At 45.8% G+C, this 15,588-nt stretch overlaps 1 protein-coding gene across 1 annotated transcript in view; it reads left to right on the top strand.

The window, feature by feature from the left end:
- LOC144822714 (voltage-gated delayed rectifier potassium channel KCNH8-like) overlaps positions 1-15,588 on the top strand; it is a 1,606,123-nt gene that overhangs the window by 1,542,454 nt on the left and 48,081 nt on the right. The window contains exon 13 of the mRNA XM_078680531.1: positions 13,405-13,511. Coding sequence (XP_078536657.1) covers positions 13,405-13,511 — 107 coding nt within the window. The remainder of the gene's footprint in view (positions 1-13,404; positions 13,512-15,588) is intronic.

Below are 15,588 nucleotides of genomic sequence, written 5' to 3'. Positions count from 1 at the left end.
ACAGGGTAGGGACGCCTAACCTGTGTGTTTTTTTTTCCTCCAACCTAAATGAAGGAGAGATATGCGTCTATGCTGATAGCTTTGCTATTTTTAGAACTTGTGTTAGTGATTTCTGTCGCTCGTCTGAGGGCTTTTCGAGAGCACATGTATGTAATTGGACCTGTGTATCTCGTGAATCTCATTCTGAGATGCCTGTATTTGCAGCTCATTATATCTTTACAATAAACTTTTGAAAACTAGAAGTTGTCCGTGATCTTTGAGAGTAGAGTCCTTTCTTGGGTGAACTAACTTGGAAATAGGTGCACTTTCTTTCCTTACAGACAGGCAATAAAGGTTCAGTCGACCAGATCGAGGTTTGGATCAATAGATATAAGGTATCGATCAAAATCTCGCCCTTTCAGTTGGTAGCTATAGAGGATGGTTGCCTTCTTGAGGACGGTGACCTAGGCCAGGTTAGCTTACCCCAAGGCCCCTAGAAATCGATGATCGGAAGAACAGCCCGCTGGAGAAGATCCGGATGACGTGAGACAGAAAAAGCAGCAGTATCGGTTGAGAGTGAGTATAAAGGGTTATGCGTGTTAGATTGCGGTGTTTTGTATTGTATCTATGTTGTAATGTCTGGCGGAGTTGAATGTCTGTAGAGTGACTGTGGAACAGGTTGTGAGCGCGCGCAACCGGTGGAAATCTTAAGTTCAAGGAGAGCTTAAGTGGTTCGGGTGTATCGGACACCCAGAGTAATTGTCAACTAGTGTGAAGGGGGTCATGAGGTACCATTGACCACCCGAGAGACCGAGATAGGGGGAACGTAAGAGTGAGTGCGTGAGTAACGGACGCTGGTCGGAAGTTACTGTGTGTGTAAGCAACCTATCAGAGGGACGATAGACATCTCGTCAGTTGTGTTGACAATTACAGATAGACTGTGGACGTACAGTCGAGAGAAGTGACCGCTTGGTCGGAAGTAGTCATTTTTCGGTGTATGAATGGGACGCATGCATAACCGGGAGACGAGTTGAGAAAGGAGGGGTGCTGCTGCGAAGCGGAGAAAAGAGACGTCAGGTGGTGTCGCGCAGAGATTGGCTGACCGGAGAAAGACCGCGCTGTGATAGGCCAGCTAGCGAACACGTCACACAGGGTCGCGACGTGATTGGCCGACAGGAGAAAGACCGCGCTGTGATAGGCCAAGCTAGCAAAGCCGCGACAGGATTGGTGGATTGTCATCAGGAAGTAAACAGAGTAGCGAGGCTGGATTTTGTGCGCATAATTATGAAGTGTTTTAAATGGTTGAAAGCGTTGTTTAAGAAAGAGAAGCGGGGATCGTATGAAGGGGAAGAAGCCCCGCCGGAGGGTACGCCAGCTCGTTACATGGCAGTAAATGTTGGGTTGCATACGATCCTGTGGATATCAGAGTGGAGTAAGATTACTGAAGGAAACGAGGAACTGACGTTCCCGAAGTACGGGACGTTCAGATTAGAGGTGTTACATCGATTAAAATCAGTCATGACCTCAATTAGACCCTTGCCTAGACCAACCCAGTTTGAAGCTCTTGAAGCATGGATTAGGGCAGCGCATGAAAAGAATATGAACAGACGACAAGAAAGGGTGAAACGATCGGTAAGGGCAGTACAGGATGCCAGGTGGGATGCAGATGCTAAAAGATGGAGAGTGCATAATTTGGAAATAAATAAACTGTACCCAGTGTTAGAGGCGCCAGTAAATAAAAGCCCCCTAGAAGAAGATGATGAGAGCGAAACAGAGGATAGCCTGATAAACAGATTATTGACAGACAGGCCACCCCCATATAATAAAGCAGGGGGAGAGGTCGAGAATACTGAAGGAGAAAAGGGGGGCATTGCAGGAGAGCATAGACCGCTTCCCAGTTCACAGTGGGATCCTGAGCCAAAGAAAGAGCTGTTCCAGCCTAGTCAGGTGCAGCAGGTGGTCGGTAGGTTTGTGGTACAAAGAGCGCCGGAAACGGAAAGTGCCACATCCTACCCATTACCAGATGCACTACAAGTACCTGTTACCATAGGTCCTATAATATCGATATATGACCAAGAAAGAGCAAGAGGGGAAGAACGGGTACGGAAAGACAGAGAAAGAGCAGAGAAGGCTAGGAGGAACGATACCACTAATTCCCCAAGTCAGATGCCGATACCCAGAGAGTGGAGTACACCGATGCACACAGCAGGGGACCCGGGAGGAGATCCTGGGGGCCCTAGATGGCCAATGGATCTGAGGGGATCTGGACGAAAATCCTTTCAAGAGCTAAATGAGTACATGAAGCAGTGGGATGAGGCAGTGAAGGCTCAAAAGTGCATCAATGCTGCAGAAGCAGAAAGGGAAAGTCAGGACAGCAGAGCACGGACTCACTGCGGGGCTGGGGAGAGTAGCCCGGAGTGGGACTGTAGAGGGAGTAGGGGAGTCACCCATTGGGCCCGGAGTGGAGGTAGAACAGACCTGGAAAACGGGGGCCCCGGGAGTGAAGGGGTGGCGCGCCCAATACTCAGTGAAGGGGAGAGGAGAGCACAAGAGTACAGAAACAGCTTTAAATGTCCACACTGTGTGCCCGGCACCAAAGAACTGAATGGGAGTTGTGAGAGGTCGCACCATAGTCCCTGTGATGACGGCAATGAGCGCAGCCCAGGGAATATGGGGAACCAGGAAGGATCGTATCGGATACTGAGCGATACGAGGCAAAGGGAGTGTAGCGACCAGAGGGAAAATAACAGAGAGATGTGCGGTGAGAGGAGGGAAGAAGAAGAGAGTGGGCAGAGAGAGAGTGGGGGTAACAGGCCCGTGTTCCATCACCTTCCAAGATCGGATGGCCGAGCATGGGACCTGGAGAGATGGGAGCGAGGGAGACCACCCATTAACTCTCCCGAGCCCAAACGCAGAGCTCGAAGTTGGGATGGTAGGGAGACCAGTGAACCCCCTTCGAAAGACATATTGCGAGCTGAGATAAAAGCCAAAAGACTCGATGTCTCCAGTTTAAGGTCAGATCTGGATGACATGGTAGATGGTACCCTGCCTTTAGAAAGAATGGAAATGTATGAACAGGATGAAATACTGTATATGGCAAAGGACATTACTCGAAAAGCGAGAGCAGTCCATGAGAAGTTAGTCGAACTAGCAGGCAAATATATGGTGGATCTGTCAAGAACCAAGGCATTACAGGGTAACCACAGGCTACATTACTCAGATCGAGACCTAGATGAGAGGAGAACGATTGGGCTGAAAACACACATAAGGGAACTGATTACTGGAATAAGGACATGGAGAGCACTAGATAAATGGGAAGAGAGGTGGTCCAAGAAAGGGACCGGCAGGAGAAGCATGATTGGTATGACACCAGGACAGCAGGGAATAGAAGCTTACCCTTTGCGTGAAGTGGCAAATGGGAACTATGTACATGTCCCTTGGAGTAGGGGAGATTTAGCTGCTTTTACCACCTCTTTCCCCAAATTACGTGAAAGCCCAGTGGAGTGGTACAAGCAAGTGGAGAGATTTGTAAAAATCTCAAAGGTCCTTTGGATAGATCTGAACACGCTGTTTGACATTGTAGTACCTGGAGATCTGTGGACAGCATGCAAGGTTAGCGCTGAGTGGCCCATAACAGAGCCAGAGAGAGATGCCAAGACTAATGGGCCGTCTGAGATTGTGATGGCAAAATTCGAGAGAGTGATGACTTGGCTGAAAGAGAAGGTGCCAATGCAAGACATAGATTGGGTCAGAATAGACCGAACAAGACAGGAACCCAAAGAGACAGTTCATGAATATTACGAGAGATTGCTGAAGGCGTTTAAACAGTATAGCGGCTTGGATGTAATGGATCCAAAAGATATAGGGCAATTTGTGTCCAAGTTCGTCCTGGGACTGAGACCGGATATTAGTTTAATGATTCAGCAACACTCGATTTGTTGGCAAAGTAAACCCCTAGATGAAATACTGAGATATGCCAGGTACTGCTGTGATGAGGTAGACTCCAAGGCTAAGAAACTAAAAGAAAAGCTGATGGTGGTACAATTGCAGACAGCAGGAAAGGGGGGCCAACAGCAACAGCAGCAAGGGACAGGTACCGGAGGAAAGAAGCAGTACAGTCAGAACAAGGGTAATGAGGAGAGTTCCACCTTTAGACCCAGAATAGACATAGCTACCTTGAAGAAAACGACTAGGTGCCACCAGTGCAACGAGTTGGGGCATTGGAAACGCGAGTGCCCTTACAATGTAGAGATAGGAGAGCAAGAGATAGAGGAGGAAGAGGTCCAGAGCGCACCTATGAGAGGGGCGACGCCATACCAAGGAAAGGTGCTCAAAGGGGGGGGGGCTCCTCCCCGAGCCCAGTTCCCGCAACCTCCTCGAGTAGGGAGTATGGGAAAGACCTATAGACAAATGCCCCTGTTTGTGGAAGGGGAAGAATGCTATTATGTGGACCCATTAACCGGACAGAGAGTGGAAAGAGAAGACTGCACCCTCGGGGCAGCCTTAGAGGTAGATCAGAGGGGACCCTATGTGGAAGCAGAAGTAGCAGGGTGCCCTACGACATTTCTGGTGGACACAGGAGCCACTAGATCCACGATCAGATCAGCTGCAGTTCCAGACCTGCCCATGTCTGGAGAGACCATACAGGTGGTAGGGGTCGCAAACAGGAGAATAACCAGTCAATTGACAGAACCGGTGCAGGTGAAAATAGGGAAGTACAGCGATGAGCACCAGTTTGTGGTTTGCGATTCAAGTCCTGTGTGTTTGCTAGGAAGAGACCTGTTGTGTAAATTAAATTGTACTATATACTGTACACCTCAGGGAGTGGAGGTACTGACAAATGATGATGATGCAGATTTCAAAGTCGCAAACTCTAGAATATGCGTGGAGCTGTACCCTACTTTGACAGTAGACGAGCTCCCCTGGGACTTGAGAGAGACAGTGGCACCAGAAGTATGGGATTTCACTGGGGAAGAGATTGGATTGGTCAAAGGGGTGGACCCAGTGAAAATTGTAGTGAAACCGCATGCTGAGTTCCCAAGAACACCCCAATACAAATTGACTCCAGAAACGATTGCAGGCATAAAACCCGTGATCGAGTCCATGATTAAACAGGGAATACTGAAAGAAATCGTGGGTAGTCCATGCAACTCCCCGATTATGGGTCTACAGAAACCAAATGGGAAATTTCGGATAGTGCAGGACCTTCGAAAGATTAATAACATAGTCGTTTCACGTTGTCCAGTGGTACCGAATCCATCAGTGATACTGTTTCAGATTCCATTCCAAGCAGAGTGGTTCACTGTGATCGATCTTTGCCAGGCTTTCTTTTCGATCCCTTTGGACGAAGATAGCCATTTTCTTTTCGCATTTAAGCTGGAGAATCGCGTCCTAACATGGTGTCGTATCCCTCAGGGGTATACAGAGAGCCCATCGATCTTTAACCAGCTTTTGAAGAAAAATCTTGAAAGTCTAGTGCTGCCCCAGAAGTCAGTTCTGGTCCAGTACATAGACGACCTCCTTGTGGCGTCAGAAACAGAAGAAGCTTGCAGGGAAGACTCCATTGCTTTGTTAAATCACCTAGCTGCCAATGGGCATAAGGTATCCCCGGGAAAATTGCAGTACTGCCTGACAGAAGTGCAGTACTTGGGACACAGAATTGAGAAAGGCAAACGAAAAGTGTCACCAGACAGGATAGAGGCGATCATGAAAATGAATGCGCCTCAGACCCAGAGAGAGGTCAGGATGTTCCTAGGGATGGTGGGTTATTGCCGACAGTGGATCGTGAACTTTTCACTGAAAGCAAAACCTTTGCAAAAACTGACGCACAAGGAGGTGAGTGATCCGGTACCATGGGACAAAGACTGTTTGATGGCGTTCCTACAGTTGCGAGAGGACCTGTGTCGTGCTCCGGCATTGGGAATGCCTGATTACAATAAACAATTTTTTCTTTACTGTTGTGAGAGAGAAGGTTGCGCGTTGTCTGTGTTGGTCCAAATCCATGGGAATGCCCGTAGACCAGTTGCTTATTTCTCGGCTACTTTAGACCCAGTAGCCGCAGCGTTGCCCGGATGTCTCAAATCCGTTGCTGCAACGGGTGTCAGCATTGAGAGATGTGAAAATATCGTCATGGGGCACCCGTTAGAGGTGTGCGTGCCACATTCTGTTGAACTGTTGATGACCAGGACCAAAACACAGCATCTGACCAACAGCAGGCTCACGCGCTATGAGCAAGTTATTCTTGCTGCAGAGAACGTGACCCTCAAGAGATGCTCTGTTTTGAACCCTGCTACCTTAATGCCACTTCCAAATGATATTGATGATGATGATGAATATACAGACCATGACTGTCTCGATGTGACTGAACTATGCACCAAACCCAGACCCGACATCGTAGATGAGCCACTGACCGACCCAGACGAAGTTTTCTTTGTCGATGGCTCATGTGTAAGAGACGAAGTTGGGCAGTTGAGAGCAGCGTATGCTGTTTGTACAATTGAAGGAGTTGTGGAAGCAGGGTGCCTGGAAGGAGTAAACTCCGCTCAGGTAGCCGAGATTATTGCCCTGACACGTGCTTGCTTAGCAGGCAATCAAATTCGAGTCACCATCTACACCGACAGCCAATACGGGTTTGGGGTAGTTCATGATTACGGGCAGTTATGGTCTCAAAGAGGGTTCATGACTTCTTCAGGCTCTCCCATTCGCAATGGAGAGTTTGTGCGCTTGTTGTTAGAAGCATTGCAATGTCCAGCAAGTATCGCAGTTGTAAAGTGCATCGCACATACCAAAAATGAGGACTTTGTTTCGAAAGGCAATAGATATGCTGATGAAGTTGCGCGGTATTGCGCAGAACAAGGTTACTCTTTCACAGAGGTGGATGTGGGTGGAATAAATGTAAGAACTGAATTAGCCATGATACTGGAAACTGTTGATACTTGGGATGAATTGTCAACCATGCAAGAAAATGCTCCTGATTCAGAAAAGGAAACATGGGAAAAGGCAGGATGTGTAATGGGTGAGACCCATTTTTGGGTCTCAGCAGACGGCAGAGCAGTGTTGCCCAATGAGATGGTGAGTCCAATGGCTAGACTCATACATGGTCCAGTACACTTAGGGAGAGATGCTATGCTGAGAGTGTTTAGACAGACTTGGTACAATCCTAAGTTTAGAATAGCAGCAGAAGCAGTGTGCCAGCGTTGTGTGACCTGCCAGCAGCTGAACGTAGGAAAAAGAACACCAGTTGCACTAAGTCACATAGGAAGGTCTGGAGGTCCATTCAACAGAATGCAGATAGATTTCATTGAAATGCCAAGATGCAACCGCCTTCGCTATGTCCTGGTGGTTGTTTGTGTGTTCTCCAGATGGGTTGAGGCATATCCTACACGTAGGTGCGACACCCTCACAGTGGCTAAGTTACTGCTTAGAGAACTTATCCCTCGTTTCGGGGTGCCGGCCTTTTTGGAATCAGATAGGGGAACACATTTTAACAGCGAGCTTGTGAAGATGATCTGTGTAGCACTGAATATTGACCAAAAGCTCCATTGCAGTTACCGACCAGAAGCCTCAGGAATTGTGGAACAGATCAATGGAACGATCAAGTCCAGAATAGCTAAAGTCTGTTCCTCAACGACCCTGAGTTGGCCTGATGCCCTGCCATTAGTCCTCATGAGCCTTCGTAGTACCCCAGACAGAAGAACAGGGTTGTCACCACATGAAGTGTTAATGGGGAGAGCAATGAGGCTGCCATCTATTCCAGCTACTGCATTGTTAAATATCACAGATGATATGATCCTGGACTATTGTAAGGGGCTGTCTGACGCCATGCGTTCTGTGTCCCTTCAGGTGCAGGCTGCAGAGGTTCCAGCGTGCCAGGGCCCGTGCCATGACCTGTATCCTGGGGACTGGGTCCTGGTGAAGAAACATGTGAGAAGAAGCTGCTTGGATATTCGTTGGCGTGGGCCCTACCAGGTCATCCTGATCACCAACACAGCTGTAAAGGTGGGAGGCCTGCCCAATTGGATCCACGCGTCACATACGAAAAGGGTTCCAGCACCTCTGGAAACAGCTCCTCTCTCGGATGGACGTCCAGCTGAGGACCAAGAAGCCATAGAGGGGGCTAGCCAAGCTGTAGAGGTGCCAGCGGAAGCAGGGAACGAGTCTGACCAAGCTGAGGACGGTCAGTACAACAGCGAAACAGAAGACGCTACAGAAGGAGAAAATAGCTGGGAGTACGAGTCTGACCCTGACAGGTCTGAAAGAGAGCGAGAACAGACCAGAAGGAGAAGGAGTAGAAGGGCACGTGGAGAAGCTAATTGGCCGCAAAGAAGGAGCTCTAGCCTGAGGTCAACTCCAGAGTTAACCCTTCCTCCGATATCAGAAGACTCAGACCCAGAAGAAGGTGCTCAGGGCGCTGAAGCACCGGACCGAAGAAGGTCAAGAAGAGTGCGTGTGCCTAACAGAAGATACTCCACACCTGAGTGGACATATCTGGCGACAAATGTCTGTGAAACCGGAGACAGGGAGGATCCGAGCGGTGGTGGTGTCCAGTTCTGAGCCCATTATCACCGTGGAAATACGATTGTTGGTACCCGGTGTCGAACAAGAAGGGTCACTAACATTCGTGCTCCCCAGACCTCCCCGCCTCAGCAAGTTAAAGCACATGTTTCTTACAGAATTGCAATTCCCCGACTTTGGTACAACGATAACAGCACATGAAGAGCACACTCTTCGCTTGGAAATATTGAACTATGCTATTGAAGCTGCAACCACAAATCTGATAGTCGATTGTTAAAGGACTTTGTAAATAAAGCAAGCAGAAAAAGAAGATTACCTAGCGCCCAGGAAGCAGAGAATTTTAGGGAATCCCTTGAGTTGATGGAGAAGGGCTAGGGTTGTCTTTTTGAACTGTTAAAGGACTTTTGCGAAGAAGGTTGTCAGCCTCCAACTGTGTGGATTCTAAAGACAAAAAGGATTGAAAAGAGACTGTAAAGGAACGAGAGGAAAAGAACTTTTTGCGGAGATAAAGAGAGAACTATATAGTCTGACGAAATGGAGGCCGGCACCCCGAACCGCAGAGCTAAATGTATAATAGGTACACTAATAGTAGGAGTGATATTATTAATAGCTTTAGTGGTAACCATTTCTTATGTAAAGGGACATGAAGAAGAAGTAAAGGTAATTGATGTGAGTTCTGCAGGAACGCTTACACCTACTGTTGCAGGTGAGAAAAGGGAAAACACTCAAGAGAAAGCGTTATTGGCTGCAGAAGCCCGCAGGTTACATGTAGACGAGTCCCAAGGAGACTTTAGGTCAAATGCTTATGCTAAACTTTTGTATGAATACGTGGATGCCATGGAGGTTAAGGATTGCTACGTCTGCATGCAGTTGCCTGCGTCTGTAGATGAAGGAATTCGATACCATCACCTCCCTCTGACATATGGCATTACATGTAGCTTATTGCTTAGTATATTTTATGAGAGAGATAGTTTTGAATACTATTTCTCTAATTATGATTCAGTGTTGCCAGAAGTCCCAAATTATAAGCAGATGAATAAATGGGATTACTGGAAGAGTGAAGACAGATTGGCCAAGTTCTTCATTCCTTGGATTACCTTAGATACTTCACATGCCCGTAGAAATAACCTGACATGCAAGGTGTCAGAAGTCGAGAAGAAGTTCATAGGGCAGGTGGATGATCGTTACAGGAGACAAAAGATTTTGAAGAAATCAGGACAAGGGAAAATAGATTGGACCGAGGAAGAGAAGTCACATAAGAGAAAGGGTAGTAGTGGTCCAATAGCTTTAGATAAAGCGCAGAGAGGAAAGTTATGTCTTCACCGAGCCAAAACGTATTATGAAAATGTATACGTGGGTGAAGTTGACTGTGAACATGCTTTTAATTTAGAGTACTACACTAAGGATTTCCTGAAGGGAATGCAAGTGATTCCAAATGTGTATTTTGTATGTGGAAGAAATGCTTACGTGAGACTACCTGACAACTGGTATGGATCATGTTACTTGGCAATTGTCTTCCCCAAAATATATCATGCACAAGACTTATTGATCATTGAGGGCCAGACATCAGCGAGGGGAAGGAGAGATTTAGGCGATGCAGAAATGGTTGGAGATGTTTTTGGAGCTATGTTTCCTCTTTTGGGAATAATCCTTAATGATGTTAAAATTAGACGACTGGCAACAGTTGTCGACAGGTTGTCTGCCAGCACTGCTCAGTCCTTAATGCTGGTAGAAGGAGAGATGCAATCGATAAGGGCTATGGTTCTTCAAAATCGTCTTGCATTAGATGTCCTATTAGCAAAAGAGGGCGGAGTCTGTAAGGCTTTGAAGGTTCAGGAATGTTGCACTTACATTCCAGACCTTTCAAAACCCCTTGAGAAAGTTATTAAGAACATAACTAATATTCACAAAGAGATCGAAGACTTGAGTAGAGAAAATGTCTGGGAAAAGGTGGGCCACGGAATGAGTGCAGTTGGAGGGTGGTTTTCCACCTTAGGAAAAAGCTTTATATGGTATATTCTAAAGCCTATCATCATAATATTGATCTGTGGGATAATATTGTGGGGATTGGTGAGGGTATTCAAATGGTACAGAGCAAGAAAGTCAGAAAGGGCCCAAAGAGAGCAGCTGCAGAGATTGGCTGCCATACAAGATAATCAGTACAGGAGCCTGAGAGCTCTGGAAGCGCAGAGAATGCCAGCAATAACTGCAGTTTAAATGTTAGTGATGACCCCGAGAGGTCATCAAAGGGGGGAACTGAGAGAGCGCAAACTGATAAATGTATGAGTACATCACACTTATCTGTAGTAAGCATAATTCATGAAGAGAAATGCCATGAGTGCTAATAGTATCTGCAATTATATCCTAAATGTATAGCTAATGTAGAGATTTAAGTAGGTGTGGAACTAATACAGAAATGTGTGACATTATATGACTTTATTAGACGTGATTATTTTGAATCCATGTCGTGAAGCTGTTACAACATAAGATGGTATGCGGTAAAACGCAGAACGTGGTAGGCCTCAGGGCCAGAGCTGGAGGGAAAGGGAAGGTGGTTCTTTTCACGACACAGATTGTTTTAAGGTTTTTGGTCATTGTATTAAATAGGCCATGATTTATAGAATTGTTTACTTAATAATAGAATAAGAGTATTAACATGTTTTAATTAAATGAAGAAGTTGAATGCTATAATCATAATGAGAAATATTGTAGGCCTGAAATGTTTTAGCATTGATTTACACGTACATGTCTGGGCTGAGAAATGTTGCAAGCCTTTTTAGAAGTTTATGAGAGTTGGGTTCTTGGCGGCAGATATCTGTCTGCAACAGGAAAGGGGGGATCCAATTATAAATGAATGAATAGAGGTCTGTTCAGTAGACGGCCCAGACATGGAGGAGGGTTTTGGAATGTTTAAGGGGTATCAGCGGGCCGGAGAAGAATCTGAGAAGCAAGGTCAACTCTAACGTCTGAGGCCCAATACAAAGCATCATGGAAAAAGCCTGAAGTTGCACCACGTGAGGGGCGTTCCACAAGGGGCGTCTCAAAGGTTGTTGACTGTTTTGTATTAGGGACAGCACCCCTGGGTGGAGTTAGAGCAGAGACCTGAGGACCCCTAAGAGAGTGGATGGGTAGGCAGAGAGGGGTCATGACTGGAGAACTTTAGGTTTTCACCAAGAGACTTAGAGTGAGTGACTTCCCTTGGGGGTCATTCACTGCTGACACCTTTGTTAGGTTGGGATTTGGTTAAGTAGGGATACCATCTAGAACAGGGTAGGGACGCCTAACCTGTGTGTTTTTTTTTCCTCCAACCTAAATGAAGGAGAGATATGCGTCTATGCTGATAGCTTTGCTATTTTTAGAACTTGTGTTAGTGATTTCTGTCGCTCGTCTGAGGGCTTTTCGAGAGCACATGTATGTAATTGGACCTGTGTATCTCGTGAATCTCATTCTGAGATGCCTGTATTTGCAGCTCATTATATCTTTACAATAAACTTTTGAAAACTAGAAGTTGTCCGTGATCTTTGAGAGTAGAGTCCTTTCTTGGGTGAACTAACTTGGAAATAGGTGCACTTTCTTTCCTTACAGACAGGCAATAAAGGTTCAGTCGACCAGATCGAGGTTTGGATCAATAGATATAAGGTATCGATCAAAATCTCGCCCTTTCACATGTATGCTACAACATATGAATATATTGCTCACTGGGGTAGGGCCAACAGACATAGGCGAGTCTCCTTCATATACTATATGTTGCTAGCCACTGAAGTAAAAAATCGTCTGTTTCTGAACCTGGAGTGGAGCTATTATAAGTGCTCAAGATTCTTATAGCCGCATATAAAGTGTGGAAAGCTATTAAGTAGATATATGAGGTAGAAAAAGTTTCCTGGTATACTCTACTAACAGCTTTGATCTTCTTTCCTAGTGTATTCTGGGATCGGGTTGTACATAATTGGCGTGCTAAAGGAGTCACCATGTTTGGTGACTTATTCATGGAAGGTGGGCTAAAATCATTTGATCAGCTCAGGGAGCAATATCAGCTCTCTCGGGTGGATTTTTTTAAAATAGAAAGTTAATGTGCAATGAATCCCCAATTTAAGTTATGTGTACTAATGTCAACATTTTGCAAGGGTATGTTGAAAGAAGGATCTTCGAAAAGGCGTTTTGTTCATAAAATCTAAGACAAAATCATTGCACTCTGTATTCCTGTCAATGTGCAGTTAGCTTGTGTTCGTCCACCAGCTGGGATACTCCAAGCTTTCGCTAGCTGGGCTTTAACCTCATTTCCTTCCATCCATTTGTATCTTGAAGTATCTGATAGGATTGTACTTGTAATTATATATACACACCAGTGAATGCATTACCGCACTCGTAGACTGAGGCGCATTCAGGATATTAAAGAGTCTATCAAAGCTTTCTTGCAATTAAACCATGTTGCCCCTGTTGCACTAGAGAAGTTGCCATTCCTTGAATTCATTAGAATGATGAGCAGGTGAAAAACGCTCACTCTATCCGGAAAATATTTTAGATTTTTAAAGATGGCATCATGCAACGTAAAATGGCGCCGTATATTTTGTGAGCGGCGTGCGACTGGTAGCGCAGAGTATTTTGTCGAAGGGGGTGAAAGATGAGCACTGAACCAGTTACTAAGCCAGATTGTTTCTCAAAATTGCTCGTGGGTAGTATTCAACTACCAAAGCCTCCTTGGGAGATAAACAGAATTATAATATTCAATGATAATAATAATGATTAAGGATATAATCCTTCTTCATTGGGCGGTTCCTGGCAGTCGATAACATGTATTGTTTCTATTATCCATCCCTCTGAAAACACAGCGTGGTTGCCTGATACTTTTTGCTTTTTCACGTTTTAGCAACCCTTGATAGGCCCCTTTTTCACCCTCTCTTCTCTCTGCAGGTTCGTGGATGGCATTGAGACGGACAACTGCTCGCTGCCCGGGCAGAAGTTTGAATTCAACATGAAGCAGCTCAGCCAAGACAACTCACCAGCATCTGCAAACACAGGTACAAGGGCATCAATGCATCAGAATGATCACATTGCCATTGATATTATGCTTCGTAACCCCTCAACTGAGCTGAATCTCGTGGTGGGGATCAGTGGTGGCTGGTGACATTTGAAAGTGGTAGGGCGTAAAATTGTTGTCGTATTGCACTGTGACAAGCGGGCCCGAACAACCTTCGGGGGATTCTACACTGAGAAAGTTTTGCAAAAAGAGTGGAAAAATGATGCATTTTCAAGCAAATTTGAGAAAGCAGGAAGGTTAAACAAGCAATTGTGAAAGTGCAGTTATTACATCAATAAAGAGATGTCATATAACAATATAGGTAGCTATATAAAACTGCAAAAAAAGTTCCCTACTGTCCCATTCAAAGCACAATAGTGCTGGAGTGCCACACTTCCTCATTCAAAGTACAGTGACGCTTGAGTGTGATACTGTCCCATTCAACACAAAGTAGCACTGGAATGCCCTAGAGTCCCAATCAAAGTCTACTAGCACCAGAGCTCTCAACTGTCCCATTCAAAGCACATTAGCCATGGAGAGCCCTACTGTCCCACTGAAAGTACAGTCGAACTGATGAGAAACACCTTACTTTCTGATTCAAATCATAGTAGCACTGGAAAATTCAACTCGTACGCAAATCATTATAACCCTGGAGTTCCCTTCTGCCCTATTCGAAACACAGTTGCACTGGAGTCCTCTACTGTTCAATTCAAATACAGCAACCCTAGAGTGTCCTACTGTCTCCTTCAAAATGCAGTAGATCTGCGGTGCCGTACTGTTCCACCAAAAGTAGAATTGCACTGGTGAGAATTGCCCTAGTGTCCCGTTCAAAGCAAAGTAGCACTGGAGTGCCTAAGTGCCCCACTGAAAATACAAAAGCACTAATGAAAAATGCCCTTCTGCCCCATGCAAAGCTCTTCGGTGCTGGGAAGCCCTTCAGTTCTTTTCAAAGCACAGTAACGCAGGCGTGCACTAACTTCCCATTCAAAGCCCAGTATCACTTATTGCATTGTGCCATTCAAAGCCCAGTGTCACTTATTGCATTGTGCCATTCAAAGCACAGTAGTGCTGAAGTGGTCTACTGTCCCATTCAAAGCAGAGTGTAGGGAATGCATCCCTCCCCTATCCACCCTTCGACATTGCATGGTCCCTTATGTCTGAAGCATCCAGATTGGTGACCAAAATTGTACTCCTATATGTAGTCATGTGTGTCTGAACAGCCGACCTTACTCCCTAAATACACAACCTCCTGGTTTTGCACAATTGCGAAATGTGCACTAAACACACATCTAACCCTACAGGGATGCCATAAGTAGCGTTACAACTAGGCATCTCTTTGGTAGGCATTAGTTATATTCTGCAGCCTTCATGAATACTTTCCATGGCCGGTGCCTACAACTCACAACCAAGGGAACATTTGGCCGACATACAGCCTAATGAGATGTGACCGGTCAGGTGCATGACAGCCATTGCATCTGAGTCACCTGATAATTCCAAGATCCTGCTCCCACACCCTTCGTGCCATCTGAATGGTCTTCGGGAATCCAGATCTGGGGCTGGGCATGGGGTTGATATGGGCTTGGCTCTGTCTCGGATCTCCTTGTTAATTTGTTGGCTCGTCCACCCCTGGCTTTAACATCTTGGTGTGTGGTGTGAAAAGAGAGGGGCTTCCATGGTGGTGACAGAAATAGGTGCACCTTTTTGCATAACATTTAACAATGCCGATACACAAACACGTACAATTATTCTATATACAAGTCTGTGTTCTGGGTATTTGGTGTTTATTCATTAAGTTGTTTTACGTGCCGCCTCTGAATGCTTTCATGATGCTATAAATGAACACAGATGCAAAGAACATGGATTGAATACAAAATACACAGTCGCATCAAACAGTCATTGCATTGTGCCTCCACAGTGTCCCTACAGAGAAAGGCTGCGAGCCTACATCCAGGGAATAGATAGCTTGATGCATGCGATGTCCCCCGTATCTAAACGGTGAACCCATCAGCAGATTAAGCATTACACAACATGTGTGTGAGATTACAGAAAATACTGCCAGATTTACGCAGATTCCTACC

This window comes from Lissotriton helveticus, chromosome 3_1 (assembly GCF_964261635.1).
Source record: "Lissotriton helveticus chromosome 3_1, aLisHel1.1, whole genome shotgun sequence".
Taxonomy (NCBI): Eukaryota; Metazoa; Chordata; class Amphibia; order Caudata; family Salamandridae; genus Lissotriton; species Lissotriton helveticus.
This window is presented reverse-complemented; position numbering and strand designations above follow the sequence as displayed.